The sequence below is a fragment of the Nerophis lumbriciformis genome, linkage group LG04 (assembly GCF_033978685.3).
Source record: "Nerophis lumbriciformis linkage group LG04, RoL_Nlum_v2.1, whole genome shotgun sequence".
In the NCBI taxonomy this organism is placed as follows: domain Eukaryota; kingdom Metazoa; phylum Chordata; class Actinopteri; order Syngnathiformes; family Syngnathidae; genus Nerophis; species Nerophis lumbriciformis.
Genome location: NC_084551.2, coordinates 14,743,261 through 14,766,389, shown reverse-complemented (window position 1 = coordinate 14,766,389; position 23,129 = coordinate 14,743,261). Strand labels below are relative to the sequence as shown.

At 39.8% G+C, this 23,129-nt stretch overlaps 1 protein-coding gene across 2 annotated transcripts in view; it reads left to right on the top strand.

Moving 5' to 3' along the window:
• Positions 1-23,129, top strand: part of me1 (malic enzyme 1, NADP(+)-dependent, cytosolic) — a 227,982-nt gene that overhangs the window by 35,963 nt on the left and 168,890 nt on the right. Inside the window, exon 2 of one of the 2 annotated variants that reach the window (XM_061949543.2) lies at positions 8,942-9,083. In XM_061949543.2, coding sequence (XP_061805527.2) covers positions 8,955-9,083 — 129 coding nt within the window. In that variant the 5' untranslated portion in view covers positions 8,942-8,954. Of the gene's footprint in view, positions 1-8,894; positions 9,084-23,129 lie in introns of those variants that run through there. The other variant, XM_061949551.2, reaches the window with a different exon arrangement.

The following is a 23,129-nucleotide window of genomic DNA, read 5'->3' as shown; positions in this document are numbered from 1 at the left end:
TAGACTTAGACTTAGACAAACTTTAATGATCCACAAGGGAAATTGTTCAACACAGTAGCTCAGTTACAATGATGGAAAGTGTAAGGATGGAAAGGACAATGCAGGTATAAATAGATTAATATAGCGATAAAAAATCTAGCATATATACGAATATATACATAACATGTGTACAGAATAATATATATACAGATACATGTATATTATATTATGTCTATAACATATATACAATATATACAATATACAATATATACAACACATGTACGATATTACAGTATATACAGTAGATGTGACAGCAGCAGCATAAAATAGACAAACAATGCACAAAATTGTCGTATTGTGTTTGAAGATGTGCTATTAAATGGCAAGGCCTATTCGGCATGCAAGCCTTTATTAAGCACCTCAGGCAACCGCAATACAACTTAGGTTCGCTACGTAACACGACAACAACATCGGCATACCGTATTCTGTGGCTGGTAAAGTCAGACTTTCAAAATAAAGCCCGCCCGAAATAACACGGTTGCACCATGGTAACGTGTAAAAATGACAGCAGATAAACATGTAAAGGTCCCCGGACGTAGGAGGTCATGTATACTCCTGTTAAGAACACAGAAATGATAAGTCAGACACAAAATGTTTTCTTGTCTCGCTTCCGATTAAATAAAATATAAAGAAAAAAAAACCTACCTAATTTCCTATGAGCACACTTTGCAGTTAGAAACAACACTCAAAACATTGGAAACAAACAAAGGGAGGTTCACGTCCAGGGTACCAAACAGGCTAGGACCGCCCCTGCATACACTTACTGTATATACTTCAGAAAAATGATTGTATGTTCCATCTGCTATACACCATTGTCACAAGCTCTAACTCACCATAAAAAAGAATATTCCTCATGCGCACCTAGAGTCAATAACCTCACTTCATTGATTTATTTGAGGCGTAAACTGGCCACAAAGATTTTCAAAGATGTAAACATGGCAGTTTGGTGTCCATATAAAGCAATGACCTTATTGTCACCCTTGTCCCTCTGGCAGCGGTAAGAAAGCGCTGGTGACCTCACGGCTGGCTAATGTTGCATAACAGTTTTAACGGTGGTAAGACTGACCTTGGTTTCAGATATCTTTGTGTCTAACACATACACACACACACACACACACACACACACACACACACACACACACACACACACTAGCCCATATCACATGCCTCGGCTCATTACCATGAATAAATGCAAAGCAAACAAAAATGTTCAACAAATTTTAGGCCACATCTAAATGTTATCTAGGGTAAATCCCACCTAACCTTATCCTTGTCCACACACACACAATGGTCGTTTAAGACCCCCGCCGCCCTTCCGTCCCCCGCCGCAACGCGACCGAATACGCATGCGTGGAAAATGCACACGTCATAGTCACCTCCAGTGTTGCTTTGTGTGCAAGTTCTTAGATTTTATTTAACTTATCTGAACAATATCCAGTGTTGTGGTATTTCAATTAACTGGAATCCAGCGTGATGTGGGGCCCTATTGTAGTGAATCACACCTGAGCCATCATAAATTAATCACATTTTTAATGGACATGTAAAAGTAAACAATGTGATAAAGAACATTTTACGTCAATCAAACTAGGGATCTAGATATCTGGTCAGGACACTCCTCACCAATGTTCCCTCTAATTTTTCATGTGTGTGAGCAAATGCAAAAACTCCCTGAGCATTCAGTGGAGCCCATGTGAGCAACATCAGACGTGCACACTGTGGCTACACCAGCAGCACACCTGTCCCAAACCTGACTAAATAGCAAGTTCAATTTCCATCCATCCATCCATCCATTTTCTACCGCTTGTCCCTTTCTGGGTCGCAGGGGGTGCTGGAGCCTATCTCAGCTGCATGTACACCCTGGACAAGTCCCCACCTCATTGCAGGGCCAACACAGATAGACAGACAACATTCTCTTATTATTATAATCAAATGACAGCAGTCATTTCCATTAGATTATTTTCTAATATAAGTGTTTAGGCCCACTTACAATGACACTAACAAAAAGTATTGTTTTTCATGAACTGTGTATTGTTTGTCTGGGTGGAGGTCCTGCTTTGGAAATAACTTGTACCCCTTTCAGACATTGCATTTAGTTCCCATTAAAACATTCACATGTTGCACAATGAGATGTAAGCAGGGGATCATGTGTACATTCCTGCAACTTCCTGTTTGTAAAAAACATATTTGTATTAGTATTTATTTAATATACTAACAGCATTTCATGATTAATATTTATAAATTAAGATTCCTAATAAATGACACTAGAATAAGCACACATTTGATTGGTAAATCATAGTGTAACGACCTGGAATTACACTTTATGTGTGGTGTTGGAGTTGTCCGACTTTTTGTGTGGCTGTAAGCGCATCACTGGCTAAGTGCCATATGTGCATGTGTTGGCGCAAGTGAGAAAGAGCGAGCTGCTGTTGATATAACAAAGTTGCTTTTGGTCTGGTTTGTACTGCAGAAAATGACCACTTTTCCTAGATATAATTATTTTTACCAATCAATCAATCTCAATCAATCTTTATTTATATAGCCCTAAATCACAAGTGTCTCAAAGGGCTGCACAAGCCACAACGACATCCTCGGTACAAAGCCCACATACGGGCAAGGAAAAACTCACCCCAGTGGGACGTCGATGTGAATGACTATGAGAAACCTTGGAGAGGACCGCATATGTGGGTAACCCCCCCCCTCTAGGGGAGACCGAAAGCAATGGATGTCGAGTGGGTCTGACATAATATTGTGAGAGTCCAGTCCATAGTGGATCCAACATAATAGTAAGAGTCCAGTCCATAGTGGGGCCAGCAGGACACCATCCCGAGCGGAGACGGGTCAGCAGCGTAGAGATGTTCCCAGCCGATGCACAGGCGAGCGGTCCACCCCGGGTCCCGACTCTGGACAGCCAGCACTTCATCCATGGCCACCGGACCTGTGCCCCCCCCCCCCCCCCCTCAAGGAAAAGGGGAGCAGAGGAGAAAAGAAAAGAAACGGCAGATCAACTGGTCTAACAGGGGGGCTATTTAAAGGCTAGAGTATACAAATGAGTTTTAAGATGGGACTTAAATGCTTCTACTGAGGTAGCATCTCTAATTGTTACCGGGAGGGCATTCCATAGTGCTGGAGCCCGAATAGAAAACGCTCTATAGCCCGCAGACTTTTTTTGGGCTCTGGGAATCACTAATAAGCCGGAGTTCTTTGAACGCAGATTTCTTGCCGGGACATATGGTACAATGCAATCGACAAGATAGGACGGAGCTAGACCGTGTAGTATTTTATACGTAAGTAGTAAAACCTTAAAGTCACTTCTTAAGTGCACAGGAAACCAGTGCAGGTGAGCCAGTATAGGCGTAATATGATCAAACTTTCTTGTTCTTGTCAAAAGTCTAGCAGCCGCATTTTGTACCAACTGTCATTTTTTAATGCTAGACATAGGGAGACCCGAAAATAATACGTTACAGTAGTCGAGACGAGACGTAACGAATGCATGAATAATGATCTCAGCGTCGCTAGTGGATAAAATAGAACGAATTTTAGCGATATTACGGAGATGAAAGAAGGCCGTTTTAGTAACACTCTTAATGTGTGATTCAAACGAGAGAGTTGGGTCGAAGATAATACCCAGATTCTTTACTGATTCGCCTTGTGTAATTGTTTGGTTGTCAAATGTTAAGGTGGTATTATTAAATAAATGTCGGTGTTTAGCAGGACCGATAATCAGCATTTCCGTTTTCTTGGCGTTGAGTTGCAAGAAGTTAGCGGACATCCATTGTTTAATTTCATTAAGACACGCCTCCAGCTGACTACAATCCGGCGTGTTGGTCAGCTTTAGGGGCATGTAGAGTTGGGTGTCATCAGCATAGCAATGAAAGCTAACACCGTATTTGCGTATGATGTCGCCTAGCGGCAGCATGTAATTACTAAAGAGTGCAGGGCCAAGAACCGAACCCTGAGGAACTCCGCACGTTACCTTAACATAGTCCGAGGTCACATTATTATGGGAGACGCATTGCATCCTGTCAGTAAGATAAGAGTTAAACCACGACAAAGCTAAGTCTGACATACCAATACGTGTTTTGATACGCTCTAATAAAATATTATGATCGACGGTATTGTTTTGGTGATGTGTTTATGGCCGACAATAAAGAGTTTTGCTCAGTAAAGTGATGGATGGAATTCATGTCCTCAAAGCGTCTCGACAGACTTTACAATATTTGAACAATGATGACGAAAACTGTTTTCTCTGTCGTGTCCATGTGTCGAAAATTGTTATGCGCTTATTTTTTTATTTGATTTTGTGCGTTGCATAGATTTGCCGTGCGCAGGGGACACTTGAGCAGTGCGCAATTGCACAGGCGCGCACCTTATAGGGAACGTTGCTTCTCACTCTTTTGCCTTAACCTTCATTGTCCATTTGTTTTTGGTGACTTTATATACTCTGGACCTAGACGTTGAGTCCGCGACATACATGGCGGATAATAACTGATACAGTCTGCTTTGCCAGTCCAAATGCATTCAATGTTTTCCGTAGTCTTCCCTCAACGGCCAGGTATTACAAAGCACACGCTACCATTTTTTATCACATCCACGGGAGCCCGCAATCTCGTTGTCTCTCCTTTCGACAAACTGACAACGTTTTTTGGTAAGTAGCATCACAGCTAACCTGGACATTCGAAAGTGTTGTATCCGAAATAGCTGCAATTGCTTTCTCTTAAGGTATTCATGTGTGATTTCCACAAGCGTCTGTACATGGAGAGGAAGGAGAAACCCGGGCATGTCTGGATGACTCGCCTCCATCTTTCTAGAGTTTAACCTCCGAGTGGAAACAGGCTGTTATGAAGCTGGCTGTGGCGCGTTCTTTCTGACATCACTTCCTGTGTGGGGCGCGGTCTTTCTGGCGTCGCTTCCTCTCCGTACTCAGTTTGTAAACGATCAATGAGTCCATACAAAGCTAAGAGCCGGAGATTCAAGAAATAAATGACGCACTTACCCGTGTAAAAAATTATCCAAGGACGGGAACCTTAAACGATGGTTTAGTGTGGCTGAAACGATGCTTGGGCTAAATAATTATTCGTTTAAGGAGTTATCCGGCTTAATGTAGACATTACCTATGATAGACGGTGACTGATGGGCACACGCGCAGCAACGTCCAAACGCTCCAAACAAAGAAATGATCCAAAAACACACAAACGTTGTGAAAGAGATGCAATCCTGCAATTAAAAAACAAAAACAAATCAAAGGAACGCTGCAAGATCAAAAACAAATGTAGATAAAACATTGCTGCAAATTCACTGAAAATAACAGAAGTTTGCCAGACTTATGCTGTGGTAACATTCACTACATTTCCATGCACTAAATTAGCCTGACTTCTCAAATAGTTAGTTTTTTGTATTTTCACATGTATGTGTGAAGTGCAAGTGTCCATGCATACTCTCTAATGCAGGGGTCTCAAACTCAATTTACCTGGGGGCCACTGGATGCAAAAACTGGGTGAGGCTGGGCCGCAAGAAAATATTTCTTAAAAAAAATCTAGCATGCACTTTTTAATTAATTCACCTTCTTTGAATGGCTTTCCTGCCCTAGCAACCATCTCACTCACCATGTAGCTAGCTTTGACTGCTGCATCGCTCTTTTCGGTAGCTTTCTTGAAGAAATCTTGTTGCCTCAGTAGACTGGTTTTAAAATTTGCAACCCGGTTCACTCTCTCATCTCCCTGGTATTTTGCATACTCCTCAGCATGTCTAGTTGTATAATGACGTTTCAAATTGTATTCCTTGTGCACCGCAACTTTCTCTGTGCAAATAAGACACGTCGGGGTGCCCCTGTGTTCAACAAAGCAATATTGCATCTCCCACTTTTCCTGGAATTGTCTTTGCTCATCACTAACCCTTTCTCTTCACTGCAGGCTTTGAAAAAGACATGTTTGGGGTTGTGAAATATATTTGTATTTAGCCGACGCACGGAGAAAAAATGTATTTCTGCAATATGTGTCGTTCCGCTTTTCCTCCCTACAGCAACACGGTGGTCGGCGGAAAGTACCGGGATCATGAGCGCAAAAAAGTGACGGCTCCCGGAGTGTTATCCGGCGTCATATAAAAACATATGTAGTGTTCATCATGTGAGGCAATGCAAATTAAACAATTAAAAAAACAAATAACGGTTTGAATTGGTCGAGGTTATCAGGGACTTTATTACTGACGGACAGGTGTCGCGGTGTGACTGCAGCCAGGCACGTAAGAAAACCCTCGTCTCCATAGCAACGTTTCTGTCGCTTTCACTCAATTGCCGCTTTTCCACTAACGCACGGGTATTTTGGACCCAAATAACAAAAATCGTCTCTGTCTGGAGCCAACGAGAGAGAGAGAGAGAGAGAGTGAGAGTTCTCCTGAATTTCTCCCGATTTTAACACGGACAATAATCAGCCCAGTCTCATGTTGTATGCGGCTTCTTCAGACACACGTAAGTGACTGCAAGACATAGTTGATCAACAGCCATACAGGTCACACTGAGGGTGGCCTTATAGACAACTTTAACACTATTAAAAAATATGCGCCACACTGTGAACCTACACCAAACAAGAATGACAAACACATTTCAGGAGAACATCCGCACTGTAACACATCATAAACACATCAGAACAAATATCCAGAATCATTTGCAGCCCTAACTCTTCCGGGGGGTGGGGGTGGGGGGGGGGACGTGTTTATTGTAGCCGGAAGAGTTAGGGCTACAAGGGATTCTCGGTATTTGTTCTGTTGTGTTTATGTTGTGTTACGGTGCGGATGTTCTGTACACGCTTGTCAGTTGTGTGTAATATAGAGTTATTGCTTTTCAGGTTAAAATTTTTCAATGGAAAAAAAAGATAATTCCTCTCATTTACTTTGAACACACTTCAATTCCTCCTTACGGCATTTTACACCTCCCACCATGTTGTGCCTGCGCTGCGCAGAGGATTCTGGAAAATGTACTGTATTTGCAGGCCTGGCCAAGGCTAAAGCGCAGAAAAAAACGTTTTTATTAAATAGAGTCACGCATGCATTAGTGAAGACTTGCAATAATTGCAATACTGCGGTATCTACAATACCGTTTCACACCTGGTGAATACTGTACATTATCCTTACTTTACTTCATAAAACTACTGGAGTCGTTAGTACGACATTATACTGGGTTGTTTTTATACAATATTTCTTATCTAAAGCATTTTTAAAGTCACGCTACATGTTCAAATTATTGATCCACAAGGGAAATTGCTTGGCACTCAGCAGCTCAATTGTAAAATGATGAAAATGTCAGCAGCTACTTTGATCTGCTGCCACTCTTTAATTTTTAAAACAATACGGTTGCAGTGCAGGCTAAAAACGTCTTCAAAGAACAAGGCAAACACATATGAAAAAGAGGGAAACATTAAAATAACACAAAGTACATCAAAGACATCAAAGTGCACAGCGCTCTGCTACCACAGAGGTGCCATTTCTACATACAGCTACAAAAGTCAAACGCAATGAAAAACCACTAATGAGGAAAAATAAAAATAAAAACAGCAAAGAAATAATAAAGTATACATATTGTACACATACGACTGCACCATGCATAGACAAACGACTTAAAAACACCATCTTAACACCCACATATAATGCAATGCTCCAAACCATTGTCTGGGCACCCAGAGATAATTCCAAAATAAATACATGAACAAACAAACATTTCTGAATATAAATGTACTCTTACATGTAGAGTTAGTTATACTGTACTGAATGATACGTTTGTACAATATTCACCATACACAAATTAATGTATTCAATCATTTTTTTTTGCAATGATTTCACAAAATTAAACAGTATCTTGTCCTTCAACATTATTTTTTTGTACAGTGAATGTCCCATAAAAAAAAAATATGTACATGTATGTATTAAATACTGAATTATTAATTAAAAATAAAATAAAAATAGGAACAGGAGAGAGAGAGAGAGAGAGAGAGAGAGAGAGAGAGAGAGAAAAAAAATAAAATTTAATGTTTAATACTTAAAAAAACCCAACAATATTTCATGAAGTAGTTTTGCTTGTAAAGCTCGCCAAAACAGAAAAGCATTGCTCATAAAAACTCGAAAGAGTGACAATAAACAATGTTGTTTACATTTTTTTGCAATGATTTCACAAAATTAAACGGTATCTTGTCCTTTAACATTATTATTTTTTTAATAAACAGTAAGTACAGTGAATGTCCTATAAGAAAAAAATATATATACATGTATATATTATATACTAAATTATTAATTGAAAAAGTAAAACTAGGTACAGGACAGAGCGAGAAAAAAATCAAAACAAAACAAAAAAATCATTGAATGTTTAATACTTTTTTTTTTTAAAACAATATTTCATTAAGTAGTTTTGCTCGCCAAAACAGAAGAGCATTGCTCATAAAAACCAGAAATGACAATAAACATTGTTGTTTAAAACATTTTGCAATGATTTCACAAAATTAAACTGTCTTGTCTTTTAGCATAATTTTTTTTAATAAACAGTAAGTGCAGTGAATGTCCTATAAGAAAAAAATATGTACATGTATATATTATATACTAAATTATTAATTGCATTTTTTTTTTTAAATAGGTACAAGACAGAGAGAGAAAAAAATCAAAACAAAACAAAAAAATCATTGAATGTTTAATAATACTTTTTTTTTTATTATCAATATTTCATGAAGTAGTTTTGCCTGTATAGCTCGCCAAAACAGAAAAGTATTGCTTATAAAAACTAAGGATGGATGGATGGATGGGTTTAAAAAAAAAAGCGCAACGCTGAGGCCGTTGTGGATGACGTAATGCCACCAATCACATCTCCGCTGGGACACGCGCGTGCATCCACTTGTTGCCTTCACAACACTTGTTCTATTTCAAGGGACGACAACAACATGGCTCACGGTACGGCGAGACGGGAATCCGTGGACACGGAGATGCACAAGTCGGGGGACGCTCGAAAGGCCTTGGTCTGCACAAAGAAGAGGGGCTATGACGTCACACGCAACCCCCACCTGAACAAAGTAAGTCAGCAAAACAATGGAGCTTTAAACTTGTTGCTTTCATTCTGACGACCGGCTAATGCGTTCAAGTGCTGTAGGACATTTGTAAACACACTTAAATTAACACGATGGGAACGGAACGTGGATGCAATTTAACCACTGGGATGTATTAGTTATACAAGAAATAATATAACATGCCAGTCACTAATCCTCAATTTACCTTTTCATGGATGTAAATGGCGGACTTCCAAAGGTTAGCTAGCTAGTCTAAACAATGTCGAATATTTTGATACATCTTTAAATATATGTATGTATATATATATATATTATATGTATATAAGTGGTAATTGTATATTTTCAGTCGTCATGCTGTCAGTATTTGCATTAAAATACTAGCAACATTCTGAAAACCCGGTGTACTTGAAAGCAGCATTGGCATGAAGGGTTAGGTATCAGCTTTAGACAGTTATATTTAGATTTAGAGAGCTCTGACTTGATAGGCACACACACACTCACCTTCAGCGTTAATGTGTTACACATAATCATATTCACTCACAGCCGATGATGCTTGTTCGATTCAAAATAAATAAATAATAATTGTTTTTTACATGCATGCATACTGCTGCAATGTCATGTGATGTCAAAATGCTTAATTCCCACGCTATGTGGAAATATCTCAGTTTGTGAAAGTGAATTGAGGAACACTGATTTGATGTTGCCTAGTCAGGCAAAAAAGGAAAATGCTGAGTCAACCAAATGACATTCGATTTTTTTTCTAAAAAATGGGATGACAGGGCCTATTCTCGTCTTGTAGTCGTTTCTCATTGTTCCCAGAAAAAAGACTGTGAGCCACTAGGTAGTCTGGGTTAACCTGCTGTCTTTTTGTTTTTTTTTGTCGGAAGCACATACTGTATGTAACAAAAGCACCATTCTGTAACCTTTCTCGCGAATTCTCGGGATTTGTGCGGTGGGGCCCCAGAGGTCATCAGTCCAGTTTAGGGTGACTGGATCTCTGTCCATGGTACTGACTGACCTGTAAACAGTAACAGTTAATGCTTGATGCTCATTTATAAGCCTCATTTGAAAGGGGATCTACACTTTTTTTTGGAATGTTGCCTATCATTCACAATCACGAGAGACAAGAAGACAAATGTCAGGCCTGGGTCAGAAATAGGACTCAGATGCAGAGGTGTGGAATAATCCGGCAGGCTTTTATTTTGAAAAGTTCACTTTTCACCTCTTGAGTCAGGGCAATACAACAACGGCTATACTTTAACAACTCGGCGAAAAAGGTTTCACAAAATGTGAACAAACCGAAAATAAATCCAAAAGGAGGAAACAAAAATATCTATCTCCAACTACACGAGCGAGGAATATAACTATGACATTTAAATAACAAAAGACGGGAGGGAAAAACAATGGGCTATAAAGCTACTACACTGATTTTTATCTAGAGAAATAATTAACAAAAGGTCACTCAAAAAAATGAGGAAAAGAAGAGACGGTAAAAGTAAACTGAACTCACCACTGCGACTTGAAAACTTAACAAACAAAAATTCACTCTGCTTAAGAGGAGAAAAGGAAAACTCAAAATACCAACTTGGAAATTCAGGATCTGGATAACAAGACGAGACAAGGCTCGGGTATGATGCTGGAGATGCACGAGACTTTCTGGCACAGAACAAAGGGAGGCGTGGGCTTATAAGACACATGGGGGTAATGGGGAACAGGTGGAAACCAGTGACGTGCGGTCACTAGAGGCCATCATGGAAAGAAAAAAAATGTAAAAAGAAAACAAATTTATTAAATTGTTATATGTATCCAGTGATTATACTATAAAGTTATTTTCCGTTTAACTTCACCAGTTTTAGATTATTTTTATTCAAAATCGCTGAATTTTCACATTTGCCGTTCAAATACTGAGAAGAGACGGTGCGGTGATCAGCAGCCAGTTGAGGCACGTCACTCAATTGTGCCTCACCATGGATTGTGCACTCGGCTAACTGCTGGCCTGCTGTGCAGTGAGACCGTATTGCTATATGAATTATATTATACATTTCCATAGTTTAGTTAGCTGAGGTATATAATGTACAGTGTATTTTGTCAACAACTGTATGTGTGTAACGTATTTCTTGTGCTGAGCAATCATAAAACTGCTGCGAAGACGCACTGGCTGAGGCTCGCGTAATCCCGCCTCCTGGTGCCGGTTATTGCACCTCCGCCGCAGACTGCACCCCCCGACGGGAGCGCCACACCAACCAAAGCCTAAACCCAAACCCTCCACGTGCAAGACCGAATCCACTCAAAAAAAGTCACTTAACAAGAAGCCAAAAAGTGCAAAAACAACATTGCACGGATTTCATATTTCATTCATTCACAACTCCTCCAACACGAACACCACTGTTCCCGCACTTATAAGTAAAGGTAAGACCATAACGTTTTTTTTATTAAATGTGCTTTTTTGTGTGCTACAGTTTGTATGTGTAAAGTTAAAGTACCAATGATTGTCACACACTCACTAGGTGTGGTGAAATTGGTCCTCTGCATTTGACCCATCCCCTTGCTCACCCCCTGGGATGTGAGGGGAGCAGTGGGCAGCAGCGGCGCCGCGCCCGGGAATAATTGTTGGTGATTTAACCCCCAATTCCAACCCTTGATGTTGAGTGCCAAGCAGGGAAGAATGCTGGTATGAGCTTTTAAACATAACCCGTTAACTGCTGCCAATCAAATGGTGAATAAGATACTCTTTAGGGTTCATATGTTTGTAATTCTGACTGTGATGAAGTCAGTGCCTCACCAGTCATGAACCTCACCGCACGTCACTGGTGGAAACAATCAGGGATGACGTCAGACTGATGACACTAAGGAAGGGCAAGTGACCTGAAATGAGAGGAGAGTTACTTTTCAAACTAAAACATGAAATTCACAAGACACACAAAAACAAAGACAAGTCATCCCTTACCGCGGAATCTGTAAAGTATTAGCCCACATTTCATGTTTTGTTTGTACACAGCTAGCCAGACAGTATATTATGCTCTCTGTCATGATACACACATGACATGCTGCATGTATCATGATCAATACTCGATGGACAGGTCTGTTTGGTCCAGCTGGTCACAGACGTTTTTACCAGTTAATTATGGGTAAGCACTCCAGTTATGATGAAATAGCTTGGCGTCAGGTTCCACATTTTGCAGCTTCGATCCACTCTCACCACACTTTCTTGGCTTCCGTCCGCTCCAACGTCTCACACTTCCTTAGTACTCGCTTCTAGAAGCAGTAGTTCATCCTTCATAAATTAGGATTTAACAAGATAAGGTAGTGAATCTGCATTTGTCCAAAAATAATTGTCTTTGTTGTTTGTTACCAAATCTGTCATGATTAGAGCACACTCGTGTTTGAATCTGGAAGTAGGAACTCATGTTTGTTGCCGGAAGTCGGACGTGCACTGCTATGGAAACAGAAATAAATGTGCCAAATAATTAGTTTCGGCAATGCTTACAATGACTAAAATACGGTAAATAGTGTAATAATTTTGGTGATTTTGTCATGATCCGTGAGTTTTGGACTTCCTAAGTTCCTGTTTTGTGCACCTCTGGGTTTGTTTTTGGTTTCCATGGGGATTAATTGTGTTCACCTGCCTCTGGTTAGTGGTCGGCACGCTCACCTGCTGTCGACAACTAATCAGAGAGCTATTTATTCACCTTTTTCGCCACGCTCAGTCTGGCTTCATTGTTTGCTGAATGCAACAGTTACGTGTGTATTCTTGTTTTCTAGCTCTTGATTCCTGTTCCAAGTGGTTACCTTAGCTTCCCGTGCGATCGGCACGTTTTCGTTTAGTTTAGTTTTTGTCTACTTGTATCTACGGAGTATGATTTTTGAGAAATAAATCATCTCCTACCTCACGCTTTCGTCCGGAGTTGTCCGTCTGCATCCCGGGAGAACGACCGCAGAAAGATGCGGCCCCAACGTAACAGATTTAACCCCCAATTCCAACCTTTGATGCTGAGTGCCAAGCATCAAGGGTTGGAATTGGGAGTTAAATCACCCAATGAATCCCAAGCGCGGCCACCACTGCTGCTCACTGCTCCCCTCACCTCCCAGAGGGTGGAACAAGGGGGTGGGTCAAATGCAGAGAGTAATTTCACCACATCTAGTGTGTGTGTGACTATCAGTGGTACTATAACTTTAACTTTAACGTAGAAAATGGATGGATATTACGTACTGTTACGAAAGTGTCCGTTACTACATTATACTGTATATAGACTTGCAGTGGGTATACAAAACGTTAATGGAGGGTTTTAAAGTAGTTTTAAATGACTTTAAAAGCTGCAAAGGTGACTCCTAAGCGTTTTTTTAATCATCTTTAAAATCCTGTGTAACGGGCACATTTATACTAACATTTAATGTTTACATATTTTGATGATTTTAAGCATACGGCATTAATTTAAAAAACGCAACACGTTTGTTTTTTTCTTCATCACTGAGCCAACATAATAAAACATCACTTACTGTGCAACATCTGCTATCATTAGAATGCAAACTGCTGGGATGTTCATATATTCCTATTTAGATGAAGAATGAACATTAACCTCACGAAGAATTTGGGTGAGGGTGATCAAGCATCTTTTCGTGTCATTCTTTTCCGCGTCCTAAATGGGTGTCAAATTGTACCAACTTGTCGGAATACGTACTCGGACTTGTTCTGTCCAGGTGAGGTGCAAGATTTATGATCTAAAATAAACTTCCACTTACATTGAATATTAACCAAGTGTTAGTAATATTGCTATTATAAGCGCACAAACTATTTATAGTGGCACTGTGATCACTAGCTTGTGTGCCTATATTGACATGATTGGCTGGTGAGCTGCTTCGATGCTGGTGAACGTTTATTCTAGATCATAAATCATGCCTCTCACCTTGATAGTATGGATGAGGATATAATCAGAAAAGTTGGTACACTTTGACAGCCAATTTAGACCCGATAATGGCGAGAAAGACAAAGAAAATGCTTGGTTTTACCCACCTTTTCCTTGTGAGTATTATTAGTCATTCTTCATCTAAACGGGACTATAGCAATATTCTTTCAGTCGGTATCCTAATGACAGCAGACATTGTACAGTAAGTGATGTTTTATTGTTTGTTGGCTCTCATAAAGTCTGCAGTGAGTAATAATCAGTGATATTGTTAAAGAAAAAAGAGAAACTCATGATGTTTTTTTAAATTAATGTGCCGCGTATGCTTGAAAATCAAAAATGTGTAAATGTTGCATTTTAATATAAATGTGGTGGTTACTGCATTACATATATATACTTACATCATGTATATAAAACCTTAATGGAGATGTTTGGATGTTTTCAAGAGCTTTATAGGCAGAATGGAGCGGCTTCCATAGACTCCATTGTAATCAGACTGTTTTATTTATTTACTATTTAGAATGCATTAAAAAAGAAAAATGTATGTGTTCTTGTCTTACATAAGGATTGTGAATGATAGGTTACATTCCAGAACAAGTGCAGTTCCCCTTTAAGGACTCCAATCCTGAAACCACCAAATGTTGCAAATGAACCCTGCATGCTTCTGTTACGGAACTTAAGGGAGGTCAGTGTTGCGAGTGAGGTGAGGCGTGTCCTCACGTGTTGCGCCTAATAATAGGAAAAATCAGCATTTGTTACACATGTGTGCTCCGTCCCAATGTCACAGTGAGCAATGAGTCGGCTGCGTTTCATATAGGTGCTAATCAAGTGGAGGTCATGTTTCTCAATGTATGCCAAATGTGGTCAATTTCTGGAGACACAAACTTGCTATGCAGCCAAGCATTCATGGTTGATTTAACAGAACATATACATAGCAATGATCGTAGATTTAGTAGTGGTTTAAGGTCCATCTGCACATTATGCGGATGATTCTTTTTAACCCTCTAATATTCTGTGATTTTTGTCTGAAACTATTAAAAAAGTTGCACCCACCCAAAGTAATGTAAATATAACAGTGGTTCTTAACCTGGGTTCGATGGAACCCTAGGGGTTCGGTGAGTCGGGTTCGGTGGAGGTCAAGACACACCCAACTCATCGTGTAAATAAAAACTTCTCCCTATCGGCGTATTACGGACACGGCAACAGCAGAAGTCACACTGATTTGCAGGTGTGTAATTTGTTGTGAGTTTATGCACTGTGTTGGTTTTGTTCTTTGAACAAGGTGATGTTCATGCACGGTTCATTTTGTGCACCAGTAATAAAACATGGTAACACTTTAGTATGGGGAACATATTCACCATTAATTAGTTGCTTATTAACATGCAAATTAGTAACATATTGGCTCTTAACTAGTCATTATTAAAGGGGAACATTATCACCAGACCTATGTAAGCGTCAATATATACCTTGATGTTGCAGAAAAAGACCATATATTTTTTTAACCGATTTCCGAAGTCTAAATGGGTGAATTTTGGCGAATTAAACGCCTTTCTAATATTCGCTCTCGGAGTTGTGACGTCACATCGGGAAGCAATCCGCCATTTTCTCAAACAACGAGTCAAATCAGCTCTGTTATTTTCCGTTTTTTCGACTGTTTTCCGTACCTTGGAGACATCATGCCTCATCGGTGTGTTGTCGGAGGGTGTAACAACACGAACAGGGACGGATTCGAGTTGCACCAGTGGCCCAAAGATGCGAAAGTGGCAAGAAATTGGACGTTTGTTCCGCACACTTTACCGACGAAAGCTATGCTACGACAGAGATGGTAAGAATGTGTGGATATCCTGCGACACTCAAAGCAGATGCATTTCCAACGATATAGTCAAAGAAATCTGCCGCCAGACCCCCATTGAATCTGCCGGAGTGTGTGAGCAATTCAGGGACAAAGGACCTCGGTAGCACGGCAAGAAATGGCGGCAGTTTGTTCCCGCAGACGAGCGAGCTAAACCCCCTATTGACCCTAGCTTCCCTGGCCTGCTGACATCAACTCCAAAACTGGACAGATCAGCTTTCAGGAAAAGAGCGCGGATGAGGGTATGTCTACAGAATATATTAATTGATGAAAATTGGGCTGTCTGCACTCTCAAAGTGCGTGTTGTTGCCAAATGTATTTCATATGCTGTAAACCTAGTTCATAGTTGTTAGTTTCGTTTAATGCCAAACAAACACATACCAATCGTTGGTTAGAAGGCGATCGCCGAATTCGTCCTCGCTTTTTCCCGTGTCGCTGGCTGTCGTGTCGTTTTCGTCAGTTTCGCTTGCATACGGTTCAAACCGATATGGCTCAATAGCTTCAGTTTCTTCTTCAATTTCGTTTTCGCTACCTGCCTCCACACTACAACCATCCGTTTCAATACATTCGTAATCTGTTGAATCGCTGAAATCCGAGTCTGAATCCGAGCTAATGTCGCTATAGCTTGCTGTTCTTTCCGCCATGTTTGTTTGTGTTGGCTTCACTATGTGACGTCACAGGAAAATGGACGGGTGTTTATAACGATGGTTAAAATCAGGCACTTTGAAGCTTTTTTAGGGATATTGCGTGATGGGTAAAATTTTGAAAAAAACTTCGAAAAATATAATAAGCCATTGGGAACTGATTTTTAATGGTTTTAACCATTCTGAAATTGTGATAATGTTCCCCTTTAAGTACTTATTAATGCCTTATTCGGCATGGCCTTATTATAACCCTGGCCCTAACCCTCTAACCCTATCCCTAACCAAATAACTCTAAATTAAGTCTTTGTTACTTAGAATATGTTCCCCTAGTGTCAAAAAAACTCTAAATAAAGTCTTTGTTACTTAGAATATGTTCCCCATACTAAAGTGTTTCCAAAAACATATAACTTTGTCTTAAATTTGAAAAAAACAATATTTTATTTTTCACTAAAGAAGGGTTCGGTGAATGCGCATATGAAACTGGTGAGGTTCGGTACCTTCAACAAGGTTAAGAACCTCTGAAATATAACATTGTGAACCATTTGCAGTATGTCTGGCCTCTTGTCAGATAAACAGTTCCCCCCTAGCAGTCAGAATGTGTAAAACTTGGCCTGCCGAGTTGATTCTTTTTGCGCGCTAAATGGTGGTCCCAAATGTAAAACATATTCATACTGACCTCTTTTAAACTCACAAAATCATTAGCTGCGTTTCCATTGCAGTTTTTCGCAAAATGAAAGTGATATTTCAAAATTAAAGTACAATTGCGACTTATAGGTGTTATTCCATTATAGGTTGTTTTGCGTCAAGAGCCAAAATTCTTGTTAAATCTCGTCCCGCGAGACTCTACTTTGAGGAAGATGGATGCTTTGTGATTCCATGGTTTTAGAGCTGTCATTACAATGGCAGCCACTGCTGTTGCTCTGATTGTCAATAGAAGACGACGGCAGTGCTCAAAGGCAACGTCCTTACGTTGAGGGATGTTTGGGAGAGAATTGTGAACAAGGAATTTTAAAGGGACAGCGGAGCTCATATTTCAACAGGCTCCTTCAGCCTCCTTCCCGCACTGTGCGATTCAAGAACTCCTTCATTCCACACTCCATCCAGCTGTATAATCACTCGCCATATAGCAATAGATGATATCTGTCTATTACCTGACACCTGACATGTTAGCTACTTCTCTTTGTTTATAATGTCTATTTTCTATTTTCTGCTGGATCTACTCACTATTTTATGCTGCTGCTGTCACATATACTGTAATATTGTACATGGTCATTGGTATATATTGTATATATGTTATAGACATAATATAATATATCTGTATATATAATATACTGTACACATATGTATATATTTGTATATATGTTAGATTTTTTATCGCTATATTAGTCTATTTATACCTGCATTGTCCTTTCCATCCTTACACTTTCCATCATTGTAACTGAGCTACTGTGTGGAACAGTTTCCCTTGTGGATCATTAAAGTTTGTCTAAGTCTAAGTCGAAGTCTAAAGACAAATTGTGGATTCAAGAGTCCCCTCGCCATTTTCAGGCACGTGGGTCTCTCCGAGCCTGCGGGTCGGACTCTATTGCCGGGAAGGGACTTGGCCGTCCGATCAGAAGCGATACCACAATGGCCCATCTGCCTGTTAATGTTCAACGCCTTATTTGAATCTTAATAGATCAAGCCCTGAGTGATTATTATTTTTGTCATGATGTGTCACTAAATTGGCCCTAGTGTGTGAATGTGAGTGTGAATGTTGTCTGTCTATCTGTGTTGGCCCTGCAATGAGGTGGTGACTTGTCCAGGGTGTACCCCGCCTTCCGCCCGAATGCAGCTGAGATAGGCTCCAGCACCCCCCGTGACCCCAAAAGGGACAAGCGGTAGAAAATGGATGGATGGGTGTTCACTTTCTTTAACCACATGAGCAGGAATACAGGTATGTGCTTTTCAATGCTGTATGTTCATCAGTGTAATTGTTGTCCATTCACAGTCATACAGCCAAATATTTAGATCAAATCAGTCGTCATCCGCCAATCTTTGTCACTTGTCATCAATCATTCATTCATTCTTTCCTCCCGCAACATTGCACAGAGTTCTTTCGAGTGTAAACGCAAAGTGTTTTACATGTATCTATTATATCCGACTTACCTACTGACACCTGCACCAGTAATATGTTGTTGTTCAAATTCCACATTAAAGTAGGCTTGGGCCAATATTCAATAAGTCAATTAGCCGACAATAAATAAAAATGAAGTCGGTAAGTTTTCCAGCGTGGATAAATCTCCATGTGCATGCTTCAAGAGCATTCACACTTCATCAGTTTCAGCAGCTGCGCGCGTTTGTACCATAGCGGAATGAAAATAAGTGGGGGAATTCTCATTCCTTCATTAAGTGTCTTTGACTCTTTGTGCGGCGGGGGGGGGTCATAAATAAAGAGAGTTTGGCCAACTAAACAACAGGCGACGTTCGTGCTACCAAGGACATGTGTGGCTGTACCCGGTTGCATGCAATTGTTGTCGTTTTGATGTTTGTATTTCTGATAAAATAAACCAAAAATAATGTGTCTATATATAGTTCTAAACATACTACAGCTCATAAACTTACAATTAAACGTGCTTTTTTTTCTTGAAAGCATCATTTTGCGGCCGTATTTGACGCACTGTGTTGCTGCATTCAAGCACTGTTTAGTGACCAGCAGGCACACTAACACGCACCTGGCGGCGCACAGAACTACCAAAAAAAAAACTTATTACCCACATTTTGCTAAAATCTTCATTAGTTTTGGACCAACAATCACAGAGAAATTATGACTTTTGTGTGTAGTATGTCAAGTGTGGTGGCTACCTCTAATGTATTTGTCATCACTGTCTCTCACTCGTTATGTATTATTCTAACTCACAGGTGGGAAACTCAAAGCCCGGGAGCCACATCTGGCCCATCACATTATTTTATGTGGCCCGTGAAAGCCTGGAAATAATATGCGTTAATCAAATGCTTAATCTTTTCTTACTAAATATATTTGTTCTTTCCCTTTTGACATTAAAAGTCATGTACTGCATCCAATTGCATATCTTTTAAAATTAAATATTATCAAAATCAAAATATTATATCATCCTGTATTCCAAAAATATTTTTTGTTAAAATAAAGATAAATACAGTACTTAAATATCTGCTTGACGTATGATTTCAAAACAAATTATCAATCAAATTGTAGACAATAGATTTTACGGTTAAATTCCGCCGACTGAGTTTTTTACCGTAAAATCAAGTTTGGTACTGTTTTTTTTCTATATAAAGTAAGACACTAAAACATTCAAAAACAAACAAAAATAACATTAAAACAAATTTTGCGGTAAAAAACCCCAAAAACTGTCAGCTCCATTGCTTGAATTTTACCGGTAAAAACAGTGGTATTGTTTTTCCATTAATTGTATTTTTTATTTTTTTACTTGCTGTAAAAAAAAAAATTGCTTTTACTGTAAAATTTTGGTGACTGAGCTTCCAGTTTTTAAAGTAAAATTAAAATATTTTTTTTGCAGCTTATGTAAAAAAAAATATTGTTAATGTATTCTATATCATCCATCTATCCATTTTCTACCGCTTATTCCCTTTGGGGTCGCGAGGGGCGCTGGAACCTATCTCAGCTACAATCGGGCGGAAGGCGGGATACACCCTGGACAAGTCGCCACCTCGTCGCAGTGTATTCTATATATACACGTATAGTCATGTGTTACTCATTGTTAAAAGCGGCCCTCTGAGGGCAACCATAATGATGTGGCCCTCAATAAAAACGAGTTTGACACGCCTGTTCTAACTGATCTTTGTTTTTGTAACATGTCAAGTGAATAAGTTTACTTTTGTAGTTATTTCCCTATATTTCTGCACAATAACTCAGATATGGTAACACTGGTGAGCAGTAGAGAATATATAGTGCTTTTTGGTTCAGAACATATTTTGCTTTATTCATTATTGACCTATTTCTTGCCACTTTTTATGAGATTTTTTAAGTTTATTTTCTCATCTATTGTTACACCCAAAATTTGGTTAATTTTATTCTCTCAATGTCCGTCTATTTGAATTTGTGTTTGACTTTCTCTTAGGCTGTTACCGAATTGCATTATTTTAGTGAAATTCAAAGATAGTCTGTTTTTGTCAAACCATCTCTTCAATGTATTTTTTTTCTTGTGTTATTATTTATATTGGCTTATGTGTGTTCTCTCCTGAACAAAATTAACACAAATGTTGTGTTTACCTTGCACAAGACGCTGTATATCTTGTCTTGTTCGCAAACCTTCACTTCCACCATGTTTGTTGTCTTTCTGAGTAGTTGGGAAAGAGATGTGGAAGCTGTCCATAATTCTTGCAGGTGGAGCATCCCCATGTCATGTTCGTGTTCCCTCACTCGGAATCTGCCAGACTTAAGTTTTTTTTTTCCCATACATCTGCTTATACTGTAGTGTTCATATTGTTACGCTGCACTTTTGTTTTAAAATGTGCTAACTTGATTGTCAGTTAAGTAATGTACAACTCTACCCCTGCCTACATGTTCAATGTGGATGTGGAACTTTGTTTGTCAACATTTTATTGAGCCCTTTTCTTTATTGTTTTGGTTGTGTATATTTGAGGATCCCCAAACCCCTCCTTAACATACACTATATTGCCAAAAGTATTTGGCCACCTGTCTAGGCTCACATATGAACTTGAAGTGCCATCCCATTACTAACCCATCAATTTTCTACCGCTTGTCCCTTTTTGGAGGCCGCGGGGCGTGCTGGAGCCTATCTCAGCTGCGGGTTCAATATGATGTCGGTCCTCCTTTTGCAGCTATTACAGCTTTAACTCTTCTGGGAAGGCTGTCCACAAGGTTGCTGAGTGTGTTTGTAGGAATTTTCAACCATTCTTCCAAAAGCGCATTGGTGAGGTCACACACTGATGTTGGTCGAGAAGACCTGGCTCTCAGTTTCCGTTCTAATTCATCCCAAAGGTGTTCTATTGGGTTCAGGTCAGGACTCAGTGCAGGTCAGTCAAGTTCATCCAAACCTGACTCTGTCATCCATGTCTTTATGGACCTTGATTTGTGCACTGGTGCACAGTCATGTTGGAAGAAGAAGGGGCCCGCTCCAAACTGTTCCCACAAGGTTGGGAGCATGTAATTGTCCAAAATTTGTTGGTATCCTGAAGCATTCAAAGTTCATTTCACTGGAACCAAGGGGGTAAGCCCAACTCCTGAAAAACAACCGCATACCATAATTCCTCCTCCACCAAATTTCACACTCGGCACAATGCAGTTCGAAATGTAGCGTTCTCCAGGCAACCTCCAAACCCAGACTCGTCCATCAGATTGCCAGATGGAAAAGCGTGATTCATCACTTCAGAGAACGCGTCTCCACTGCTCTAGAGTCCAGAGGCGACATGCTTTACACCACTGCATCAGACGCATTGCATTGGACTTGGTGGCCTAGACGCAGCTGCTTGGCCATGGAAACCCATCCCATGAAGCTCTCTGCGTACTGTACGTGGGCTAATTGGAAGGTCACATGAAGTTTGGAGCTCTGTAGCAACTGACTGTGCAGGAAGTTGGCGACCTTTTTGCAATGCGCTTCAGCATCCACTGACCCCTCTCTGTCAGTTTACGTGGCCTATCACTTTGTGGCTGGGTTGCTGTTGTTCCCAAACTCTTCCATTTTCTTATAATAAAGCCGACAGTTGACTTTGGAATATTTAGGAGCGAGTAAATTTCCCGACTGGATTTGTTGCACAGGTGGCATCCTATGACAGTTCCACGCTGGAAATCATTGAGCTCCTGAGAACGGCCCATTTTTTCACAAATGTTTGTAGAAACAGTCTCCATGTCTAAGTGCTTGATTTTATACACCTGTGGCCGGGCCAAGTGATTAGGACACCTGATTCTCATCATTTGGAAGTGTGGCCAAATACTTTTGGCAATATAGTGTAGCTTTTTGCTTTTGGTTGTGATTTTAACTGAAGTGCAACAAAGTATAGTTTATTGTTACTATTGTTTGTTTCATTTAACTTGGAGTATTTTACAGTTTACAGTGTTAAATTATACAAGAGATACAAGTATGTTGCATTTGAAAGGAAAGGATATGCATGCATTATTATAATGCATTATCATTACATCATTGGTTCATTTGGTGTAAAAAAAAAAAAGGCAATATTGTTTATCGGCAGTAATTTGTAGGTCAATATATCGTCAAGCAAAATTAAGCCTACATTAAAGTGTTGCATGAGCACATGTAGGTGTTTAATTTTGCCTGAAAGTAAAAAAAAAATGCAATAAAACAGGTGGATGAAAACATTTAAAGTGTTTTTAAAATCTGTATTTGCCCAAATGATTTTATTTGGAACACTTTCCCTCTTCAGACTTTGAGGATGAATGTTGGCAGTAAAGGTCAAACTGGAGACTCCAAGCTGCTGGTCCAGTAAACTGTTTGTTTACATCTCACTTTACACCCTGGGGCTATGAATAGGCCCACTATATGCAAGAAGGCTCTTAAACAGGGCTTGATAGCTTGACCTAATTGATGCCAAAGGCTGGTTATAGTTTACTACTTTGGATGGATGTTACATGCTGTGTTGTCTCTTTTAATAGAAGCCTGTTATGAGGTGGGCCCTCAGTCTGGGATTTTGGTTC